The 20694-nt window shown below is 34.9% G+C and overlaps 3 protein-coding genes across 7 annotated transcripts; all 3 read left to right on the top strand.

Annotated features, from left to right (window-relative positions):
• The first annotated feature begins 1541 nt into the window (after positions 1–1541).
• On the top strand, positions 1542–20555 carry LOC135834663 (uncharacterized). Of its 3 annotated transcripts, none has more exons than XM_065348604.1 (10): positions 1542–1796; positions 5006–5084; positions 5173–5264; positions 5406–5598; positions 5722–8333; positions 10554–11006; positions 11134–11209; positions 19837–19946; positions 20047–20248; positions 20337–20555. In XM_065348604.1, the coding sequence occupies exons 1-5, from the start codon at positions 1698–1700 to the stop codon at positions 5841–5843; spliced, it is 585 nt and encodes a 194-aa protein (XP_065204676.1). In that variant the 5' UTR covers positions 1542–1697; the 3' UTR covers positions 5844–8333; positions 10554–11006; positions 11134–11209; positions 19837–19946; positions 20047–20248; positions 20337–20555. The 3 variants fall into 3 exon arrangements, with proteins under 3 accessions (XP_065204676.1, XP_065204677.1, XP_065204675.1); XM_065348605.1 differs by having other exon boundaries at positions 5006–5068; XM_065348603.1 differs by lacking the exons at positions 1542–1796; positions 5006–5084; positions 5173–5264; positions 5406–5598; positions 5722–8333 and having other exon boundaries at positions 10655–11006.
• LOC135834662 (uncharacterized) lies at positions 13318–15387 on the top strand. Of its 3 annotated transcripts, XM_065348601.1 has the most exons (3): positions 13422–14614; positions 14672–15177; positions 15284–15387. In XM_065348601.1, the coding sequence occupies exons 1-3, from the start codon at positions 13711–13713 to the stop codon at positions 15344–15346; spliced, it is 1473 nt and encodes a 490-aa protein (XP_065204673.1). In that variant the 5' UTR covers positions 13422–13710; the 3' UTR covers positions 15347–15387. The 3 variants fall into 3 exon arrangements, with proteins under 3 accessions (XP_065204674.1, XP_065204673.1, XP_065204672.1); XM_065348602.1 differs by lacking the exon at positions 15284–15387 and having other exon boundaries at positions 13318–14853; positions 14930–15060; XM_065348600.1 differs by having other exon boundaries at positions 13422–15177.
• Positions 15361–18950, top strand: LOC135834661 (uncharacterized). The gene is made up of 2 exons (XM_065348599.1): positions 15361–15859; positions 17036–18950. The coding sequence occupies exons 1-2, from the start codon at positions 15361–15363 to the stop codon at positions 18703–18705; spliced, it is 2169 nt and encodes a 722-aa protein (XP_065204671.1). The 3' UTR covers positions 18706–18950.
• Positions 20556–20694: the final 139 nt, after the last annotated feature.

The raw sequence follows: 20694 nt of genomic DNA on the forward strand, positions 1-20694 counted from the left end.
TTTTGAGATAAGTTGGATCGATTTCAAGGAAAATAACACCGTTAGAATACAAAATGCTGAATCCTGCATTATTATTTACACTCCAAAATCAAAAATTAGATGTTTTTTGGATTATCCGACCTTGGTGGGTCGGATAATGCGAAAAGTAAGTCGGATAAATTCGTACCAGATAACCTGAAAGTCGGATAATTGGGAGTCTACTGTAAAAAATGAAATCGAAAACTTTACAGGAAAACAATCGAAATGAAAACACTGAGATAGACAAGAAGATTGACATCTTGCCTACTAAAGACATTGAGGATAATTTTGTGGCGTTAGTAGGACGTTTGAATAGTAAAATGAGTGAAATAATAAAAATGAGTCTGTAGTCGTAATCAGCGATCTTGAAAACATACTATTCGACGTATTACACGTTTTTTGGTGACTTTTCGAAATTTTATCCTATTTAGGGGGCGTAAGGGGATTTTGAGGGATCGTAAGTAGAGCAGGAAAAAAGTGCATATTCCAGTTCAGTGTCTCGAAAACATACAAATCGATATATCACTCGACTATTCGCGATTTTTCAAAATTTTGACCTTCATTTTGAGGCACAGAGGGGCTTTGAGGGACTGTAGGCAAAAAATAAGTTCATATTCGTGCTCAGCGACTTTTAAAACATGCAATTCGATATATCACTCGACTTTTCACGATTTTTCAAAATTTTCACCCTCATTTTGGGGCACAGGGGAACATTGGGGGGTGGGACCCAAAAAATAAGTTCATATTCGCACTCGGCGACCTCGAAAACGTACCATTCGATATATCACTCGACTTTTCACGATTTTTCAAAATTTTGACCCCCATTTTGGGGCACAGAGGGGCTTTGAGGGGTTGTATGCAAAAAATGAGTACATATTCGTATTCAGCGACCTCGAAAACATACTATTCGATATATCGCACGTCCAGATTTCTTTTTCAAATATATGATTCAGTAATGTGTTACTTGAAAAATCAAGCAACCCTCACGAACCCCCGAGGAGGGTTGAAGACAAACCAATGATAGTTTTATTAGTAGTTGGGTGAGTAGATTTTGTAAAAAAAATTTGAGCCAAAACGAATGATTTTAAGTGGTAATTTTGATTAATTTATTGGACTGACCTTTTTTGAAACACCTACTTTTTCCACCCCTTTTTTTGGACACCCCCCTTGAGCAAAGGGTATCGAGTGTAGCATCAAATTGTCGAGAATTCAAAGGGGAACATTTTTCGTCATGGTAGTTTTTCTCAAAAACCTAATATTTACGGAGTAAAACGCAAAAAACGTGAATCAGAACCGGTTTCAGCCCCCTAAAAAATTTTCCTCCAGGGATAGGAGAGTCGGCTTTTTTTTGGTGGTTCAGAGGGTCCATCCGAACACATTCCCGAAGAAAAAATTGATGTGCCAATTTTTTCCTTTTTGCCACTGCTTTTTTACGTTATTTTCCCGCTCTATTATCGCAGTTTTATATGATAAAATTTGTCAACTAGGAGAAATCGACACTGTCGAAGAGAGCGAATGTTTTGTTGAACAACAGTTGTTGAAAATATGGTACATAGATACTGACAGTTTCAGCCTTCTGCTTAATTTGGAATCAAGTGATTATAGTTCTTATTTTAAAAAGTCCAAAAAATACAGAATATTTTCTCATCGATTATCTCGATTTAAAATAAATTTTTAAAATGGATGTGGTAACGCGATTAAAAACTTTCAGACCTAAAGAATTTTGTTGTGGATGTACCTTGCGAACGGGAGCGTTGATTTTATTATGGATTGTTTTGGTAAATTTGCATGCGTTGATAATTAATTAATTAATTTTTAACTGAAAATCAAAAATTTTCGAACTTTTCGGGAGGTTATGACGAACCACATTCAAATTGTCTATAGTCGGGGGGGGGGGGGGGTCCAAGGATCTATTGCCCCCCGTCGATCCTCCGAGACAACGTTTTTCTTATAGGGGAAGTCCTAAGGAAAATTTCTAGTCCGTGTCCTCAAAAAAAAAAAAAAAAAAAGTGGCGCAACTTATAAAATGGTGGCCATTTTGATTGACAGGTCAGCTGAAATCGCAGATTTTGCGTTTCAACATAGGACTTGCACAACATTTTTCAAACCTTACAAAGGTAGATCAAAAGATCAGGCAAACATTCATCACCTGTCAAAATTTCAAGTGCTAAAGTGCGTTTTTTGATTTTTGGTGAATTTTTGAAAATCAAATTTAGGCCAAAATGAGGGGGAAAAATCAAAATTTTACCAAATTGACCAAGAAAGCTGAAATTTGGGATATAGCCTATTTTCGACCTTCCAAATCTATTGGAAACTGTTTCAAACCGTTTTGAGCAGCTCTGGAGCCTCCAGCAAGTTTTGAAACTCGAAATACTCACAAAATTTCAATAAATGGATTACCCGAAAAAAGACGATCCGCTCGATTGAAATATTAAAAGCGATTTTATGATTGATTACACTAGGCAACAATTTTTGACCTTTTTTTGTGTTCGGGTTGAAAATGGGCTTAATCGATAGTTTAGACCCTAAAACAAAAAACAAAGTGGGGTTTTTCAATTTGAGTTGTTTTTGTAGTCAGGAGAGATGATCAAAGTTGCAGAAATGGCCGTTTTTGCCCTATTTCACGAGTTTGTGGAGACATCAGTATTATGTTTAAAAAAGAACCATGGTCATATTCGGATTCTACGCACTTTTTTAAGTAAACAATGTCACCGGATTTTTGATTTTCGAAGTTTCAAGCGCATACGGAAGATTTTAGTTTGTAACATATTTTAAAACTGGGAGCGCGCGACGCTGGCGTTACTCCACCACGTAATCGTGGCTCGGAATCGTGTTCGCGCGGGCGAGGCTCTCGCTCCAAGTTTTAAAATATGTTACAAACAAAAATCTTCCGTATGCGCTTGAAACTTCGAAAATCAAAAATCCAGAGAAATTGTTTACTTAAAAAAGTGCGTAGAATCCGAATATGACCTTGTTTTTTTTTAAAACATAATACTGATGTCTCCACAAACTCGTGAAATAGGGCAAAAACGGCCATTTTTGCAACTTTGATTATCTCTCCTGACTACAAAAACAACTCAAATTGAAAAACCCCACTTTGTTTTTTGTTTTAGGGTCTAAACTATCGATTAAGCCCATTTTCAACCCGAACACAAATATGCCGTTGCCTAGTGTTATTGTTCTACACCCATAAACGAATTAATTTAGCTTGTATGCCTATTTTTCCTCTTCCCCCCTTTCCAAGGATCCACCCCCTAACTTTAAAATCACTCTATCTCCTCATCTATGGGCTGTACGAAAAAAATTTCAAACAAAAGTTGTTCCTTGATGTCTTTTCTACAATTTTAGTCATTAGCAAAATTCAGTTTGGAGCAACCCTTACCCCTCCAGAACTCAAAACTCATTTCTATGAAAAGTTAAAATCACGTTTTTCCCATTTTTATGGGGAAATATCGAAAAAAATGAAAAACTGAAACACTGAAAGTGTTCGAAATAAAATTTATTTTCAAATGAGCTACATCAGGATCACCCTCTCCCCCCTTGAGAGCCCACCCCCTTCTCCGACCCATCTAATGGACTGTACGTGAAAATTTTTCAAACAATTTGTAAGTCTGAAAACTCAAAAAGTCAACATTTACAAATTTTTACATTTTCGATGTGAAATATCGACTCGTCTAGTGGCTTTGGTGGGAGGGCAAAAATCATGAAATTCCCAACTTAATGTGACTAGGTAGGTACACAATTTGACTGAAAATTTGTATGAAAAAATAGGTGGTGGGTCCTCAAGGAGGGGGGAGAGGGTGATCCTGATATAGCTCATTTGAAAGGAAATTTCGTTTCGAACACTTTCAGTGTTTCAGTTTTTCATTTTTTTCGATATTCCCCATAAAAATGGAAAAAACGTGATTTTGACTTTTCGTAGAAATGAGTTTTGAGTTCTGGACGGGTAAGGGTTGCTCCAAACTGAATTTTGCCATTAACTAAAATTGTAGAAAAGACATCAAGGAACAGGTTTTGTTCGAAAAATTTTTTCGTACAGACCGTAGATGAGGAGAAAGAGCGATTTTAATGTTAGGGGGACGGATCCTCGGAAAGGGGGGAGGAGGAAACATAGGCATACAAGCTAAATTTATTCGTTTATGGGTGTAGAACAATAATCAATCATAAAATCGCTTTTAACATTTCAATCGAGCGGATAGTTAATTGGGACCCTACGTTTTGGGGAAATTTTAAGTTTCAAAAATCTACTGGAGGCTACAGTAATTTTCAAAAAGTCGCTGGAGGCTCCAAAACGACTTAAAATCCACCTGCAGTTGACTTCGTAGCAAATTGAAATTAGTTCGCAGGACGAATTTCGGCTGTCCCACTCCATTTAAGTATTGAAATTTTGTGGGTATTTCGAGTTTCAAAAATCTGCTGGGGGCTCCATGCACAACTCCTCAAAACGGTTTAAAACAGTTTCCAATCGATTTGGCAGGTCGAAAATAGGGTGTATCCCAAATTTCAGCTTTCTTGGTCAATTTGGTAAAATTTTGATTTTTTCCCTCATTTTTGGCCCAACAGATTTTCAAAAATTCACCAAAAATGAAAAAAGGTACTTTAGCACGTTAAAATTTTGACAAGTGATAAATGTTGGCCTGATCTTTCGATCTACCTTTGTACGGTTTTAAAAATTTCGTGCAAGTCCTATGTTGGAACGCAAACTCAGCGATTTCGGCTGACCTGTCAATCAAAATGGCCGCCATTTTGTAAGTAGGGCCACTTTTTTCGAGGACAAGCGCTAGAAATGTTCCTTAGGACTCCCTCTTAAAAAAAAAGTTGTCCCGGAGGATCAACGGGAGGTGGGGGGTGTGCAATAGATCCTTATGTGGGCACCCCTCGACTACTAAACCAAATTTAGGCACCTACCTATAATATATGATCTCATAAATAATGGTTTAAGTATAGTTTACCAAATTCTAAAGATGCCCGATTATTTTTTTTTCAGATCTTCGACAGTATCGGACTGATATGGTACTTAAGGGAAATAGTATACGGAAAATATTTCTACGCGAGTGGTGTTAAGAGTATGAAGAGCTTGAAAAATTTATTCAATTTTGAAAATAGTCAAAATTAAACACCTACCTGCATAATAACATTTTTTTCTTTTCACAGATACTGTTATGAAAATTCGCGCATATTATTTTTTCCTCTGGTCCACTGTTGGCGTGATAACCTCTTTGTATGGATTATTCGGCGTTCAGAAGGTAGTAAAAACTAGGTAATAGGTCTAGGTATAGGTACCTATACCTACTATAGTACATATCATTCAGTAGCTATAATTACTAATTAGGGATTAAAGATATAGACAGATATTATATGATCAATTCAATTTTGTTTTTTGACAGAATATTCCAAGATACCTGACGTACAGTTATTATTACTTCCTTTACTACGTGGCTTTTGTTTTTCTGTGCGCAATAGTCGTTCTGGCCAATCCAAATTGGCACAGAAATTACATTATGGCTGATGGATACTTGGCTTATGGATCGGGAAGCGAATTGACACTTATAGTGTTTATTATGTATGTTTTCGCAGGAGGTAAGTTGATATCCGCAGCTGTAAAAGTTTTTAATGATGGATAGTAATTTAAAAAAAAAACAACTCAGTAAGGCTACCTTACCTGTATACTACCCACTTGACTTTTTCAATTTATTTGTGCAGCGATCTTATCGTATTTCGCCATTATTGTGAGAAGTTGTCGAGATACCATGGAGAAAAACCAAGCCAACAATCAGTTCAACGCTATGCCAGATCCAGCAACTAGTGGTTACAATGTGGCCTAAACTCCATAAAGATAATCAGAAGAAAACAAGATTTATGTATACCAACTCTTCATCTTATTCGCATTTTTTAATTACCTATGGAATATATTACCTACTCTTAACCCTTAATTGCATAATGGGTCAAATATGGAACGTTCATTTTGAAAAATTCTACAAGTGTTAAAAAAATATTTTTTTTGCTCGGAAACATAATGTTCCATTTTCGGAACCTTTCTACATTCTACAGAAAAAATTATATACAATTCCCTCCATATGAAAAAAAAATACAAACGTTCACATTCGGCCAGGCGAGAATTTCATAAACAGCTGATTTCTCACGTTTTCAAAACTCTGTGGAAGCGCTGTAATCTACCGTAAATGACCTGAAAAAAATTTTTCTAGGTAGTTGGCGGTCTCTAGTTGATGTAGAATGAACGAAAAACGACCGACCTGCAAATATATTACCTTGGTGACCGAAAATATGAGTGTTCCAAATCTGGCACATTATGAGTTCAGTGAACAAATTTTTCCAAAAGAGTGTTCCAAATCTGGAACATCATGGGTTCAGTGAACAAATTTTTCCAAAAAAGGTGATAAGTTTCTCTTATCACAAACTCTTTCTTTCACTCGAGTACTCAAATACTGTTTTATTAGGCTATGATTATACTGAACTTAGCTGTAAACTTGACCGTCAACTTATTCACATAATTTTGGATAGCCAACAATTTTTTTTCGCATTTAAACCGAGTTTATGTTAAACTGAGTTCAAATCCGTATTCTACAACTGGCCCTGAGTGTTAAATATAAGGAATAAGTTCACGGCTAAGTTCAGTATAATCATAGCTTTACTTTTCATACCGGCTGTGTACTTGTTTCGATCATTTTTAGTTGAATTTCGGCACAGATGTTCCGAAAATGGAACATTACTTCTATCACTGAATACATAATGTGCCATATGTGGAACACACTTTATTTCACCCTTTTCGGGGGTTGTTTTGGGGGGATGATTTTTTTCATTATTTTTCCCATGTTATAGACCACCAAAACTAACAAAAAAAAATTTTTTCACTGAATTTTAAAATGTCATGCAATTAAGGGTGCAACTACGAGTATTAGTGATCCTCATCTCATCAGACTGGATTCAAAATCGGGCTTGGAATAAAACCAAAACCAAAAGAAAAACCTTGGTTCTCTTTTACCATTAAATCCGAGAATCCAGGATTTTAATTGAAGTCCAATTCAGTAAGCTCACGCCAGATCCTATCCCTCCTCCCCAAACTTAAATTTCAGACTTTTTGAAAACAACAAAACTTTTGGGTCCTGTAACGGGCAGAATTCTGATTGCATTATTTTTTTCTCAATTATACAGAATACAGAATATTTATATTTTAGCTTTTGTCTTTTACAAACAATATTTAGATACATTAAATGCCCCTCTATACCAACGAAGGTGAGCGAGGAGGCCGCAGTTAAACAAAACCAGTGAAAACAACGCAAGGAAAAAAAACACAAACAAAAACAACAAAAAAACAAAAAAAATATACAGATAAAAAAATATATATAATAAGTGAATCGGTGGGTGCAGAAAGGGAACAAGTCCATTTTCGCATCTTTTCAGGAATAACTAAAAACTGATTTATTTGAAAATCAAAAGTTTTTGGTAAACATGCTCAAGGTCATTGAAAGAGGACCCCAAGACACAATTTTTAGCACTGTTTAGAAAAAAAAATATTCACGTGCGCCGCGCCGGCGCTGTTGCTGCCTAAACAAATGGGACTTAGACCCTTTCTGCACCCAATCCACAAAATTTTTTTTGAAATTGCTCGGGCACGAATGGGCCTTGATTCTACATCTAAGTACATCATTTAGACTGCTATCTCGTTTAAATTGACCAAAAACCCATTGAGTTCTAAGACTTTTTGCCGAAGTTGTTAATTTTTTCATCATTTTTCAGTTCACAGATCAACTTAAATTTCAAAAAATGGTCTTCTCAAAAATGTTAGTTATGTTTCAAGGAATTTAAAAAATTTTACAAAAAAGTCATGAATGCGGATCCGCCCTTTTTCTGCGCCCAAATACCACTTTCCCGGCAGTTTTGTGGAAATCTGACATCACCAGTCGATCCGCCGTACTTTGAAACCCCTATATCCGTGAAAAAAATTTTTCCAAAAATGTGACTTGTTCCCTTTCTGCACCCACCGATTCAAGTATAAATTCATACACCAATAATTAATAACAAGCAACTTAATGAAGGAGTGTTATCGCAATAGTAACAGTAGAGAGGAATAATAACAATAAAAATGTTTCGAGGTAATAGCAATAGTAACAGTAACAGTAACAGTAATAGTAATTAGCTACGTATTTTGGTACCTACCTATTGTTTTGCGAACTTGACTTTTTGAAACTCAAAATGTTTTCTAAACATTCAAACGTTTCTTCATTAAGAACGTATTTTTCAAAGTACCTATTCTTATGCTAAACAAAGCTACGGTATCCAATCATTAACATGGGGTAAGTATTCATTCCTTACATTTACTTAATTAAGTAGGTCTATAAAAGTTGATGAAAACAATGAGTCAAGTATGCCTAATTTTTTTTTAATTGCTCTCCTATAAAATTTCACTTTTTTGAGATATAACCTTATTACTCCAAAAATGTATTTTAGGTATTTTTTTTTTGCTTTGCCAATTTCAAAATTGTTTAAGTTTTTCTAATAAAATTCATTTCAAGCTGGAACTTTGAATAGGTAGACAGAAGGCAAAAAAATGAAGGATTTCCAACATTTCATAATATTATTTGGTTCTACATCTACATCCAATAGGGTCATTCCATGTCAGTGCCGGTTTTAAGGGGGGGGGGAGGATTTGGGTGATAATCCACCCCCAAGAGACCAGTTTTTTTGGAAAAAAATTTGATGCTATAAAGTGGGAATTTTCCAAGCATTTTTGCGTTCTTGTTTCACTGAGATGGATGCCGATTACAAACCGATGTTCATTTTTTTTTTCATCTTTTTTGAGAAGAATGAAGCCTTTTTTTTCTTCTCAAGCCCACCTTAGGCTATAGGTAAATTCGTACTACACGATTTACTTTGAATAATATTTTGCAGGCAAATTTCAGTCACTGAGGTCCCTCCTTTTTAAAAATCAAATAAATAAATGACATATTTATTCAGTGGCGTGGCCAAGGGAGTGAAGGGGGCCATTGTCCTCCCTTGCGAACGAAAATTTGAAATAACGATCTTTATTGAATTTTTCCTGTGGAAAGACCTTCCGAAGGGATGACCAATGGCGCAAATTGCAGCCCTCTAGCTCATTTTTAAAGGCAGCCAGGGGGTGTCAAACTTTTTAGTGAACCTAAAATATCATCCATTTCAGCAGAAGGTTACTCGATAACCGCGATACCTACCAAAATGGATAATTTTCCCATATTTAGAGGTTTTGAAAGGCTTTTTGATGGTATCATAAAAGTCAGTGTTGCCACTTTTTTTCGTACAAAAAATTAGCTCAAAAAGTTTCAAAACGTAGTTTTCATATCGCTCCGACTCTCAAAAATTCTGAAAAAAAATATATTATGGACAACTGTTCATGCTGAACAACATATTAAAAAATTGGGATGGTAACTTGTCGCAAAGTCGATTTAAAAAAATTTTAAGTTTGCAAAAAAATGAGATTTTTCGACTTAGAACATGAAACAAAGTTTTGATTGGTAAAGTTGACCCATTTGACCCCTATTTTTACGTATCCGTTGAAAAAGTTGAAAAAACCCCTTCATTCGGTGAAATTGACTCATCACAAAAAAAAATCAAAATTCGAAAAAATTCAAAAAATTAACAAATTTCAATTTTTTTGCTGTGAGTGTGATTTTTTAAAACTTTTTCATGAAATACGTCAGAAAGAGGTCAAAATAAGACAACTGAATAAATTTAAACTTTTTTTGATGTTTGGAATTGAAAATTGAATTTTTTCAAATTTTGATTTTTTTATGAGGAATTTATTTCATCGAGTGAAAGGGTTTTTTCGACTTTTTCAACAGATACGTAAAAATAGAGGTCAAATGGGTCAACTTCACCTATCAAAACTTTTTTTCATGTCTTAAATCGAAAAATCTCATTTTTTTGCAAACAATAAAATTTTTTAAATCAACTTTGCAACATGTTACCATCCCAATTTTTTAATATGTTGTTCAGCATAAAAGGTTGTCCTTAGGTAATATATTTTTTTCAGAATTTTTGAGAGTCGGAACGATATGAAAACTACGTTTTGAAACTTTTCAAGCTAATTTTCTGTACGAAAAAAAGTGGAAACACTGATTTTTATGATATCACCAAACAGCTTTTCAAAACTCCCAACTATGGGAAAATGTTCCATTTTGGTAGGTATCGCGGTTATCGAGCAATCCACTGCTGAAATGGATGATATTTTTGGTTCACTGAAAACTTTGACCCCCCCCCTGGCTGCCTTTAAAAACGAGCTAGAGGGCTGCGATTTGCGCGATTGGTCATCCCTTTGGAAGGTCTTTCCACAGGAAAATTTTCAAAAAAAATCGCCGAACCCACCTACCACTTCTTGGTCCAATTGACGTGGAATGACCCAATAGGAAATTGCAATGGAAACCTTTCAGAGCCATTTCCTGCTGAAGGAAGATGATATTATAACATTAAACAATATAGAGCATAAATCTAAAATTGTAATTTTTTAAAAATTTTCACCAATATTTTAACACATTTTATAGTTTAACTTGTAGATATTATTTTGTTGGAGAGTGGATTTCTTCAGAGTCATTTTCTAATTCGAATAAAATGCCAAACCTCAGTAAGTAAACCTTTAAAAGTCGTTATTTTATTATCAGAGGGCATTTCGAATCAGTGGGTGATAATTTATCACATTGGAACTCGTGTGTGAATTATTGTACTGCCTCCACTGCATATGTTTAACCCGCTATCGTTAACCGGAAGGATAACACACAGAAGGGGTAAAACAAACCGGAACTGAGCATTCAATAAGAGATAAACCACACAATTATATGTAATATCGGTCGGACCATATATCCTATGTTTCATGTGACAATTTGTAATAAACTGGTTCACATTGAGTGGAAAGTTTTTCAAAAATGGTTAAAGTCAAAGAATTTGCTTGCGGTTGTAGCGTCCGTACTGGAGCGTTAATTATATTATGGACCACATTGGTAAATATGTATACGATTCATAAATCATAACTCATAAGTTGACTTTTACTCAAATTGAACAAATCTGAGATATAACAACTTATTTTTATAACAAATGTAGGTATAGCTCATGATTTTGTGATTTTAGATTTTGGATGGCATCAGGTCGTTATCCTATTTTGCAAGACTTCTTTATGATCCCAATTGGACGTATTATGCACGAAGTATGTATAACAGTTTTTTTAAAATGTTGTTAGTAAATTTTTGAAGTTAGAAAATATTGTAAATTCAATGAAATAAGTATTTTAGCAAATCGAAAATTGTTGAGCTTCAAAAAAAAATGTTAAAATTTAGAGTAAGAAAAAATAATTATAACTAAATTTGTTCATTTTTTGACGTAGAATTCATTTCCGCTTTCATTTTTTTCGTCGTGGTTTTTTGAAATTAAGAATCATTTGTAGCGCCTTCAATTTTTCCTTCAATTTGCAAGTTTCCCATGGTAAAATTGGATTTTGGCTCTTGAATTTTCGAAAACGTATTTGGGTCATTCCAATGTCAACTCAACCAAAAAAAAGGCGATTTTGAAAGTTATATCTTTCGATTTCGCTCAATTTTTCTTACAATATGTACCCACCCAGAAAGTAAAAACCCCGAAATTAGTTTGGTCCCAGCCCCCTCAGGGGGCGGGTGCGGGGCTTCCATTATTTTCACATTGTCTCGAGGTACTCAACTTCAGCAGCCCATTCCTCCAAAACTATGATATTTTGATCAAAACTGATTCCACAGTTCAAAAGGACATTGCATCTACAACTTTTTAAGCATTTTGAAATTTTCAAAAGTTGAAAGTTGAACTTTCAAATTGAAAGTTCAAATTTCAAAATGGCGCTGTAAGTGGGAGCTACCGTTTAAAATTTTGAAAAAATCTCCATGGGTGTACCTTTTGATGCTTTTTTGAAATTTTTAATTTTCGAGATGGGATCTCTCCAAAGAGGGGAAGCACTTCCACCCCCAATTTTAGGGGAAACTTTCGAAAGAAAATCTGGGGCATGTGATATATCGAATTCTATGTTTTAGGTGACGCTGAACACGAATATGACGTCAGATTTTTGATAGGACCCCATCCACGGCCCCCAGCACCTCCCCAAATGGGGTAAAAGTTCAAAAAAGTGTTTTGTTCGTGTGGCACATGGAGTAGTATGTTTTTGGTGACGCTGAACACGAATATGACGTCAGATTTTTGATTAGACCCATCCACGGCCCCCATCACCTCCCCAAAGGGGGTGCCCACCCTAAAAAATGGTTACATTCGTGTGACACGTGAAATAGTATGTTTTCGATGTCGCAGAACACGAATATTGCCTTAGTTTTTCAACTCGACTTCACCCATGGCCCCCCAGAACCTCCCCCAATAGGTAAAAGTCCAAAAAAATTGTTGGGGGCCGTGAATGGGGTCCAATCAAAAATCTAACGTCATATTCGCGTTCAGCGTCACCAAAAACATGCCATTCCATGTTTCACACGAACAAAACATAGGACCCCATCCACGGCCTCCAACACCTCCCCAAAGGGGGTATAAGTTCAAAAAAGTGTTTTGTTCGTGTGAAACATGGAATGGCATGTTTTTGGTGACGCTGAACGCGAATATGACGTTAGATTTTTGATTGGACCTCATTCACGGCCCCAACAATTTTTTTGGACTTTTATACCTATTGGGGGAGGTTCTGGGGGGCCATGGGTGAAGTCGAGTTGAAAAACTAAGGCAATATTCGTGTTCAGCAATATCGAAAACATACTATTTCACGTGTCACACGAATGTAACCATTTTTTAGGGTGGGTACCCCCTTTGGGGAGGTGATGGGGGCCGTGGACGGGTCTAATCAAAAATCTGACGTCATATTCGTGTTCAGCGTTACCAAAAACATACTACTCCGTGTGCCACACGAACAAAACACTTTTTTGAACTTTTACCCCCTTTGGGGAGGTGCTGGGGGCCGTGGATGGGGTCCTATCAAAAATCTGACGTAATATTCGTGTTCAGCGTCACCTAAAACATAGAATTCGATATATCACATGCCCCAGATTTTCTTTCGAAAGTTTCCCCTAAAATTGGGGGTGGAAGTCCTTCCCCCCCATTGAGAGATCCCATCTCGAAAATTAAAAATTTCAAAAAAGCATCAAAAGGTACATCCATGGAAATGTTTTCAAAATTTTAAATGTTAGCTCCCACTTACAGCGCCATTTTGAAATTTTAACTTTCAATTTGAAAGTTCAACTTTCAACTTTTGAAAATTTCAAAATGCTTAAAAAGTTGTAAATGCAATGTCCATTGTCCTGTCGAACTGTGAAATCAGTTTTGATCAAAGTATCATAGTTTTGGAGGAATGGGCTGCTGAAGTTGAGTACCTCGAGACAATGTGAAAATAATGGAAGCCTCTCCACCTGCCCCCTTGTCGCGGATTCGCGGTTATTAATTATATTTGGCTATGTTTTTGTTATATTTAAAGTTCGCGATCTCGATAATATTCGGCTGCTAGGTTTGTTATCTTGAAGATTCAAAAGTTTTTGTTATTGTTTTTATTCGAAAATAAATAGAGTACGAAAAGGGTTCGTATTGAAGCGATTAAATCAATCGCCCTTATTGTTGAATTCCTTTTTCGTTATGGTAGCAGGCTGATCCTAAATAATCGTTCGTTTCGTCCTCCGAATTCGTTGGTAAATTCCAAAAATGCCGGAAACCAGCGAAAATGCCGAAAAGCTAAAAGCGTTATCCACCCGAAAGTCCAGACTTCGTTCTTCACTGACTAGAAGTATGTCATACGTAAGTGAGAAGCTGGCGACGGCAGATTTTAACGAAGTTAAAGTGAAATTGACAATGGTCGAAGATATATATAAAAATTATCTTGCTTTACTTGACGAATTCGACAACTTCGAAGTTCCGGATCTGGACCCTTTCATAGAAAAATTCGAAGATGACTACATCGCCATTAAAGGTAAATTAGAAAGCAGTATCGAAAAATTCTCTAATAGCAGTGCTGTTCCAGGTTTTAAAAGACAGTGTACAACTGAATCTGGTGGTAGCGGTAGTTGTTGTTCTTCTTCAAAAGCTACGATTAAGTTACCAAAGTTGGAGTTGAAGAAATATGGTGGTAATCTACTTGAATTCGAATCGTTTTGGTCTTCGTTCAACTCAGCTGTACATAATACTGATTTAGAAGCAACTGATAAATTTACGTACTTGAGAAATAACCTGGTAGGCGAAGCTGAATTATTGTTGAAAGGTATGGGTACCACTGCTGCAAACTATCCAATCGCATACGAAATGGTAAAAAAGAAGTTTGGTAATAAAAAGAAATTAATTGATTTATTATACGATAATTTAACGAAAATTCCAAAAAGTAACAAATGGACTAAAAATTTGCGAAATACTTACGATAATATTGAATCGAATTTACATGCTTTAGAAGGTGTAGGTGAAAATATTCAAAACAACACCATACTGTACTCGATGATTATGAAGAAGTTTCCATTTGATATAATTATGAAAGCCGATTTGGATGTTGCAAGTAACGATTTATCCGAATTGAGGCAGAAAGTTGGCGAATTGATATGGAAACAAGAGCAATATTGTGGTACGAATTGGAGTGAGTCATCCGATAATAATCCTAATAAAAAAGATTTTTTCAAAGGTACTACAGAGAGCTTGATAACTGGTGATAGAAAACCGAGTAAAAAATGTATCTATTGCGGTGAAACGTCACATTATTCCGATGAATGCAGCAAAATAACGACATTGGAAGACCGAAGAAAGAAATTGAATGGTCGTTGCATCATTTGTTTGAATCCTGGTCATCTCGCTAAAGACTGTACGGTAAACAAACCATGTGTACATTGTAAGAAACGTCGTAGTCATCATCGTAGTTTATGTATTAAATTATTTTCAAAAGAAGTTAGTAATCCTGAACCAACTGAATCTTTACTAATGAAAGATCAAGAAGGTAACCTGTTAGCAGCCACAATCAACGTTGGTAATGAAAGTCGTGTTCAGAAAGTTACCTCAATTCTGGATAGCGGTTCAAGAAGATCGTACATTACTACGAGGTTGGCCGATAAATTAAAATTGAAGCCTCTTCATTATGAAACGATTAGAATTTCTACGATTTGTTCCGAAGCTCCTCGAGAAATTTCAACCAAGGTTGTTAGTTTAGATATTTTTACAAATGATGGTGAAAAAATAAAAATCACTGCAAATACGATACCTAAAATTATTAATCGAATAAATCACCACGATATTAAGTTAGATTCCAGATTCAAGAAATTCAAGCTCGCTGAAGTTGATAAAAATCTTGTACCTGAACTCCTGATTGGAAATGACTACATGTTCGATTTTATGGTCATGGAAAAAGTAATTATTGATGATTCAACTTCGTTAATCAATTCGAAATTTGGATGGCTGGTTGTTGGTCGAATCGATAAAAACCACGAAACTCCAGTTTTCTTCTCCGAGATTGAAATGGTAGAAAACCTATGGAAATTAGATGTGATTGGGATAGATGATTCAACCTCAGTGGAGGATATTGGCGATGAACTTGCGGTAAAAAGTTTTTATGATAATATAGAATTGATAGATAATCGTTATGAAGTAGCTTGGCCCTGGAAAGAGTACCCTCCTGATTTAAAATCGAACAAAGGGCTCGCCTACGGTCGTTTGAAATCTCAGATGAGAAAATTCGAAAAGAACAAAGAATTATTCGACGAATATGACAAAGTGATCAAATACCAAGAGTCTCAAGGTATTATCGAACGAGTCAACGAATCTATCAACGATAAAGAAGATTTAGTTCATTATCTTCCGCATCACGAAGTTCTGACACCAGGTAAAAGTACCAGTTTACGAGTTGTTTATGACGGTTCTGCAAAATCTCGAAAAATTGATAAAAGCTTAAACGATTGTATTTTTCGTGGTCGTGTTCTTTTGGAAACGTTATGCGGTTTGATTTTGCGCTTAATGTTGAGATGTTTTGTATTAACTTCTGATATTGAAAAAGCATTTTTGCAAATCGGTTTGAAATTACGTGATCGCGATTTTGTTAGATTTATTTGGATAAAAGATTTTAATAAACCGCTAAACTTCGATAATTTGATTATATTTCGCTTTACTAAAATTCCGTTCGGTGTTATTGCTAGTCCGTTTTTGTTAACTTTAACAATAATTTTTCATTTAAATCAATATGATTCAAAGTTCGTTCCGCTATTACTAAGAAGTTTTTATGTGGATAATCTTATCTTGAGTGTCGATTCGGTAGATGAAGCTATTGATCTTTATAATTTTTCAAAATCTTGTTTTAATGATGCTTCGATGAATTTACGTAATTGGGTTACGAATTGTAATGAACTTAAAAATGTTTTAAAACCAGAAGATCGTTTAGATGTATCTGAAATTAGTATTTTAGGGTTAAAATGGAATGTTAAAAATGATACTTTTGTGATTAATCATAAACTCACTAATTCGACTATTATTATTACAAAACGTGAAGTTGTAAAAAAGGTATCCTCGATTTTTGATCCGTTAGGTTTTTTGTGTCCTGTTGTTTTACCAGCTAAATTATTTATTCGATATTTATGGGGCAAAAACTTACATTGGGATGATGTTTTAGATGAGAAAGATCAAAAGTCGTGGAAAGAATTATTAGATAACTTGAAATGTATTTCGAATGTAGAAATAGATCGGTACGTATTTCGTGGCACTAATGCTTGTAATGATTTTGATTTACATTGTTTCGTTGACGCGTCTCAAAAAGCTTATGCTGCAACTGTTTACGTTAAGAAAAATAATTTAACTCGTCTCGTTTTTGCTAAATCTCGTCTCGCTCCTCGCAATAATTTAACTATTCCAAAGTTAGAATTGTTAGCTATATATATCGGTAGTCAAATCGTGAATTTCGTTAAGAATGAATTTTCTGATGTTAATATCAAAAATATTTATGTATGGTCCGATTCCAAATGTGTATTATCATGGTTATGTTCGAAAAAAGTGTTGCCCAAATTTGTAGAAAGAATTGTGAAGAAAATTGATAAATCGTTCAATTATCGCTACGTTCCATCTGCTGAAAATCCTGCTGATATAGCCAGTCGCGGTGCAGAAGTGCAAGATTTGAATTCGTTCTGGTGGGAAGGCCCCACATGGTTGAAAGAGATGGAAGTTGCTTGGCCAAAGGCAATGAATTTACAATTTGAATCCGAACCTGAACCTGAACCAGAACCAGTACTTATCTCCAATAATACAGCTGTAATTCAGCCTCCTTTTAAAATCGATTGTACTCAATTTAAAACCCTCAACTATCTACTTGATGCAACGTTAAGCTACATGAAAAATGTCAATCCGAATAATATTGTTCAGAAAACCGAAGAAGCTTTCAACCAGTGGATTATGTATATCCAAAACAAAAATTATCCTGATATTTCGCAACCTAATCCGCTTGGTTTAAAACGTGATTCTCAAAATATTATACGTTGTCATGGACGCCTGGTTGAATCATGTCTCGACGATAATGCAAAGTTTCCAATACTTCTACCTGAGAAAGAATACTTCACTCACTTATTAATTGAAAAAATTCATATCGATAACTATCATGTTGGCGTTTCGCATACTCTCTCTGAATTGAGAAAAAATTTCTGGATTCCAAAAGGCAGATCGACGGTGTACTACGTTCTAAAAAAATGTGCTAACTGCAAATACTACGATGGTGGTCCATATAAATATCCTGCAATTCCTCCGTTACCTGAATTTCGTGTAAATCAAAGCAGTCCGTTTTCCTGTTGTGGTATCGACACATTTGGTCCTTTATACGTCAGTGATAACTCAGTCCAGAAAAAAGTATTTGTTAGTATTTTTGTTTGTATGATTACGCGTGCGATTCACTTAGAACTTTTAGAGAATATGACCACTCAAGAATTCCTACTCGCTTTTCGTAATTTTATAGCATTACGCACAATTCCAAAATTCGTAATAAGTGACAACGCGCCACAATTTAAAATAACCAAATCAGCTTTTGAAAATCTTTGGCAACAAATAATTTCTGATAATGATGTAATAGATTTTTGTAAAAATAATTTGATAGAATGGAAACTGTTGCCTGAATATGCCCCGTGGCATGGCGGTTTTTACGAAAGATTAATCGGTATAGTGAAAATGTCGCTAAAGAAAACAATTTTTAATTGTATAATAACAGAAAATCAATTGAGAACCGTGTTGTATGAAGTAACTTCTGTTATTAATTCGCGTCCTATTGTTTATGTAGGTGAAAATGATAGTAATGTATTAACACCTAATGATTTGATGAATACCAAATTCGATTTTATTCCGGATATTGATAATGTTAAAAATATTAAACGTGATGTAATCGTAAATTTATGGAAAAGATCTAACGATATTATTAATCAATTTTGGAACGTTTGGAAATTTCAATATTTAACTAGTCTTCGTGAACGTAATATTAGTATAAAACAAAAGAAAAATGTAGTAGACTTAGTTCCTAAAGTAGGAGATATCGTATTAATTGAAGGTGATAAAAAATTTTGTCCTAGAGGAGAGTGGAAAGTTGGTAAAGTAATTAATGTTAATGTTAGCTCAGACAGTAATGTTAGATCAGCAATCGTTGAAACTAAAAATTCTAAACTTACCCGTCCCATTAACAAATTGTATCCCTTGGAAACATCGTAATTTTTCTCGTTTATACTTATTATTTTAAATTTAAAAATTCGTTTTTTTTTTTTTTTTTTCGTCGGGAGTGTCGCGGATTCGCGGTTATTAATTATATTTGGCTATGTTTTTGTTATATTTAAAGTTCGCGATCTCGATAATATTCGGCTGCTAGGTTTGTTATCTTGAAGATTCAAAAGTTTTTGTTATTGTTTTTATTCGAAAATAAATAGAGTACGAAAAGGGTTCGTATTGAAGCGATTAAATCAATCGCCCTTATTGTTGAATTCCTTTTTCGTTACCCCTGAGGGGGCTGGGACCAAACTAATTGCGGGGTTCTTACTTACTGGGTAGGTATATATTGTAAAAAAAAATTGAGCGAAATCGAAAGACATGACTCAAAAACGTTGGTTGAGTTGACATGGAATGACCCATTTGCCCCTTCAATTTTCAAAATAGGCAACTTGTTCATCTTACTTTTTTTTTACTCATAAGTCATACCCGGTTATATCCAAATCTGAAGATTGTACTACCACTCTGCGGACACCCTGTATAGGTAAAACTACGTAGGGTATTCAATTTTCAATTTTTTTTGAAAACTGATGACGCATGACGTAGGTAGTTTTTATTTTGGTAAACAGGTACCTACCTATATCAAAAATTGATTAATTGAGATGAGTATAATGTCGATTAATTATTTGTACTCTTCTACAAGTGTAATCGAATTGCTCTCAAAAGAATCGTTCCTAAACGAATTGACCATTTAATAATTCATTTATCACTTTTGAAAATAAGCTTTCAAGAACGACAGGCAAAATATTCCATTCAAGAGCAAAGTCCTCATTTCGAAACGATAAGTATGCATTTTGCATACCCTATTTTTAAAACTGAAACACATCTAAATTAATCACGAAAAAAAAACCAAAAATAAAAAACGCCTTGAACTTAAAATATAATTAATTCAAGATTTAAATAATGTTGCATTACCCAGTACAAGATTTAGAATAACACGCGAAAAACAGGAACTACGTCGCTTATGACGATAACCCTTATCTATATAGTACTTTTGCCTTCGATTCCGATTTTATTTCTATGAAATAGAAATAGAATGACTAATATTACACGATTCTATTGAAAATGATTCTTTCGCAGCTGCTCAAGGACATTCAGCTTTACTGACCATTTTCCTCGATATGGTTTTTTTGACCGCTTGCACTGCTGGAATGGCTGTATCTACCTTTGGTCTCTACGCGATACAAAAGGTCAGAATTCATCAAATTTAAGATGCACACAAACACAAATTTTTTAGAACTTCTCATTGGTGTTTGATATTTTTATCTATTTATTTTATTATTTTTGCAGAGAAAACCAGAATTCTTGAATTTGTGCTATTACTATTATTTAGGGTACACAGCATATTGGGTATTCATTGTATTGATAATCGTCATCAAGCCTTCTTTTTACTATGACGTCACAGTGATAAGCCCTATTCACTATTTTGCCAGATACAATGGCATAGAAAGATACACCATGGTATTCGCTTTGGCATATTTCTTCTTAGCAGGTATAGGCTCATCTCATGCTGAAATAGGTACCTATATAGATTTATGACTCCAACATCACTTACAATATATTTTCGTTTGAATTTGCAGTTTTCACAGGGTACATGGCAGTGGTGCTTAAAAGTTGCAAAGAGTACATGGTGACGAACACTGAAGAAGGTTTTGATCCAGAAATGCCCGATCCAACGACTTTGGGGTACAAAGCTGCTTCATAATACCTATAATTGCATTTTTCGTATTTTTACAACACTTTAAGCTTACCTATATTAATGTTTACTACGCTAAATATACACGATGATAATTAATGAACATTATTTCTCAACTGATAACTGACCTCAAAATGATCCAAGGAGGTAGGTAGGTTGAAAAAACCCCCTCTTGAGCTCTCGAAAGTGTAAATATGTTTACTCGAAAGTGAATTAGAATGACGTGATATGTACTTATTTGA

This window comes from Planococcus citri, chromosome 2, assembly GCF_950023065.1.
Source record: "Planococcus citri chromosome 2, ihPlaCitr1.1, whole genome shotgun sequence".
NCBI lineage: Eukaryota > Metazoa > Arthropoda > Insecta > Hemiptera > Pseudococcidae > Planococcus > Planococcus citri.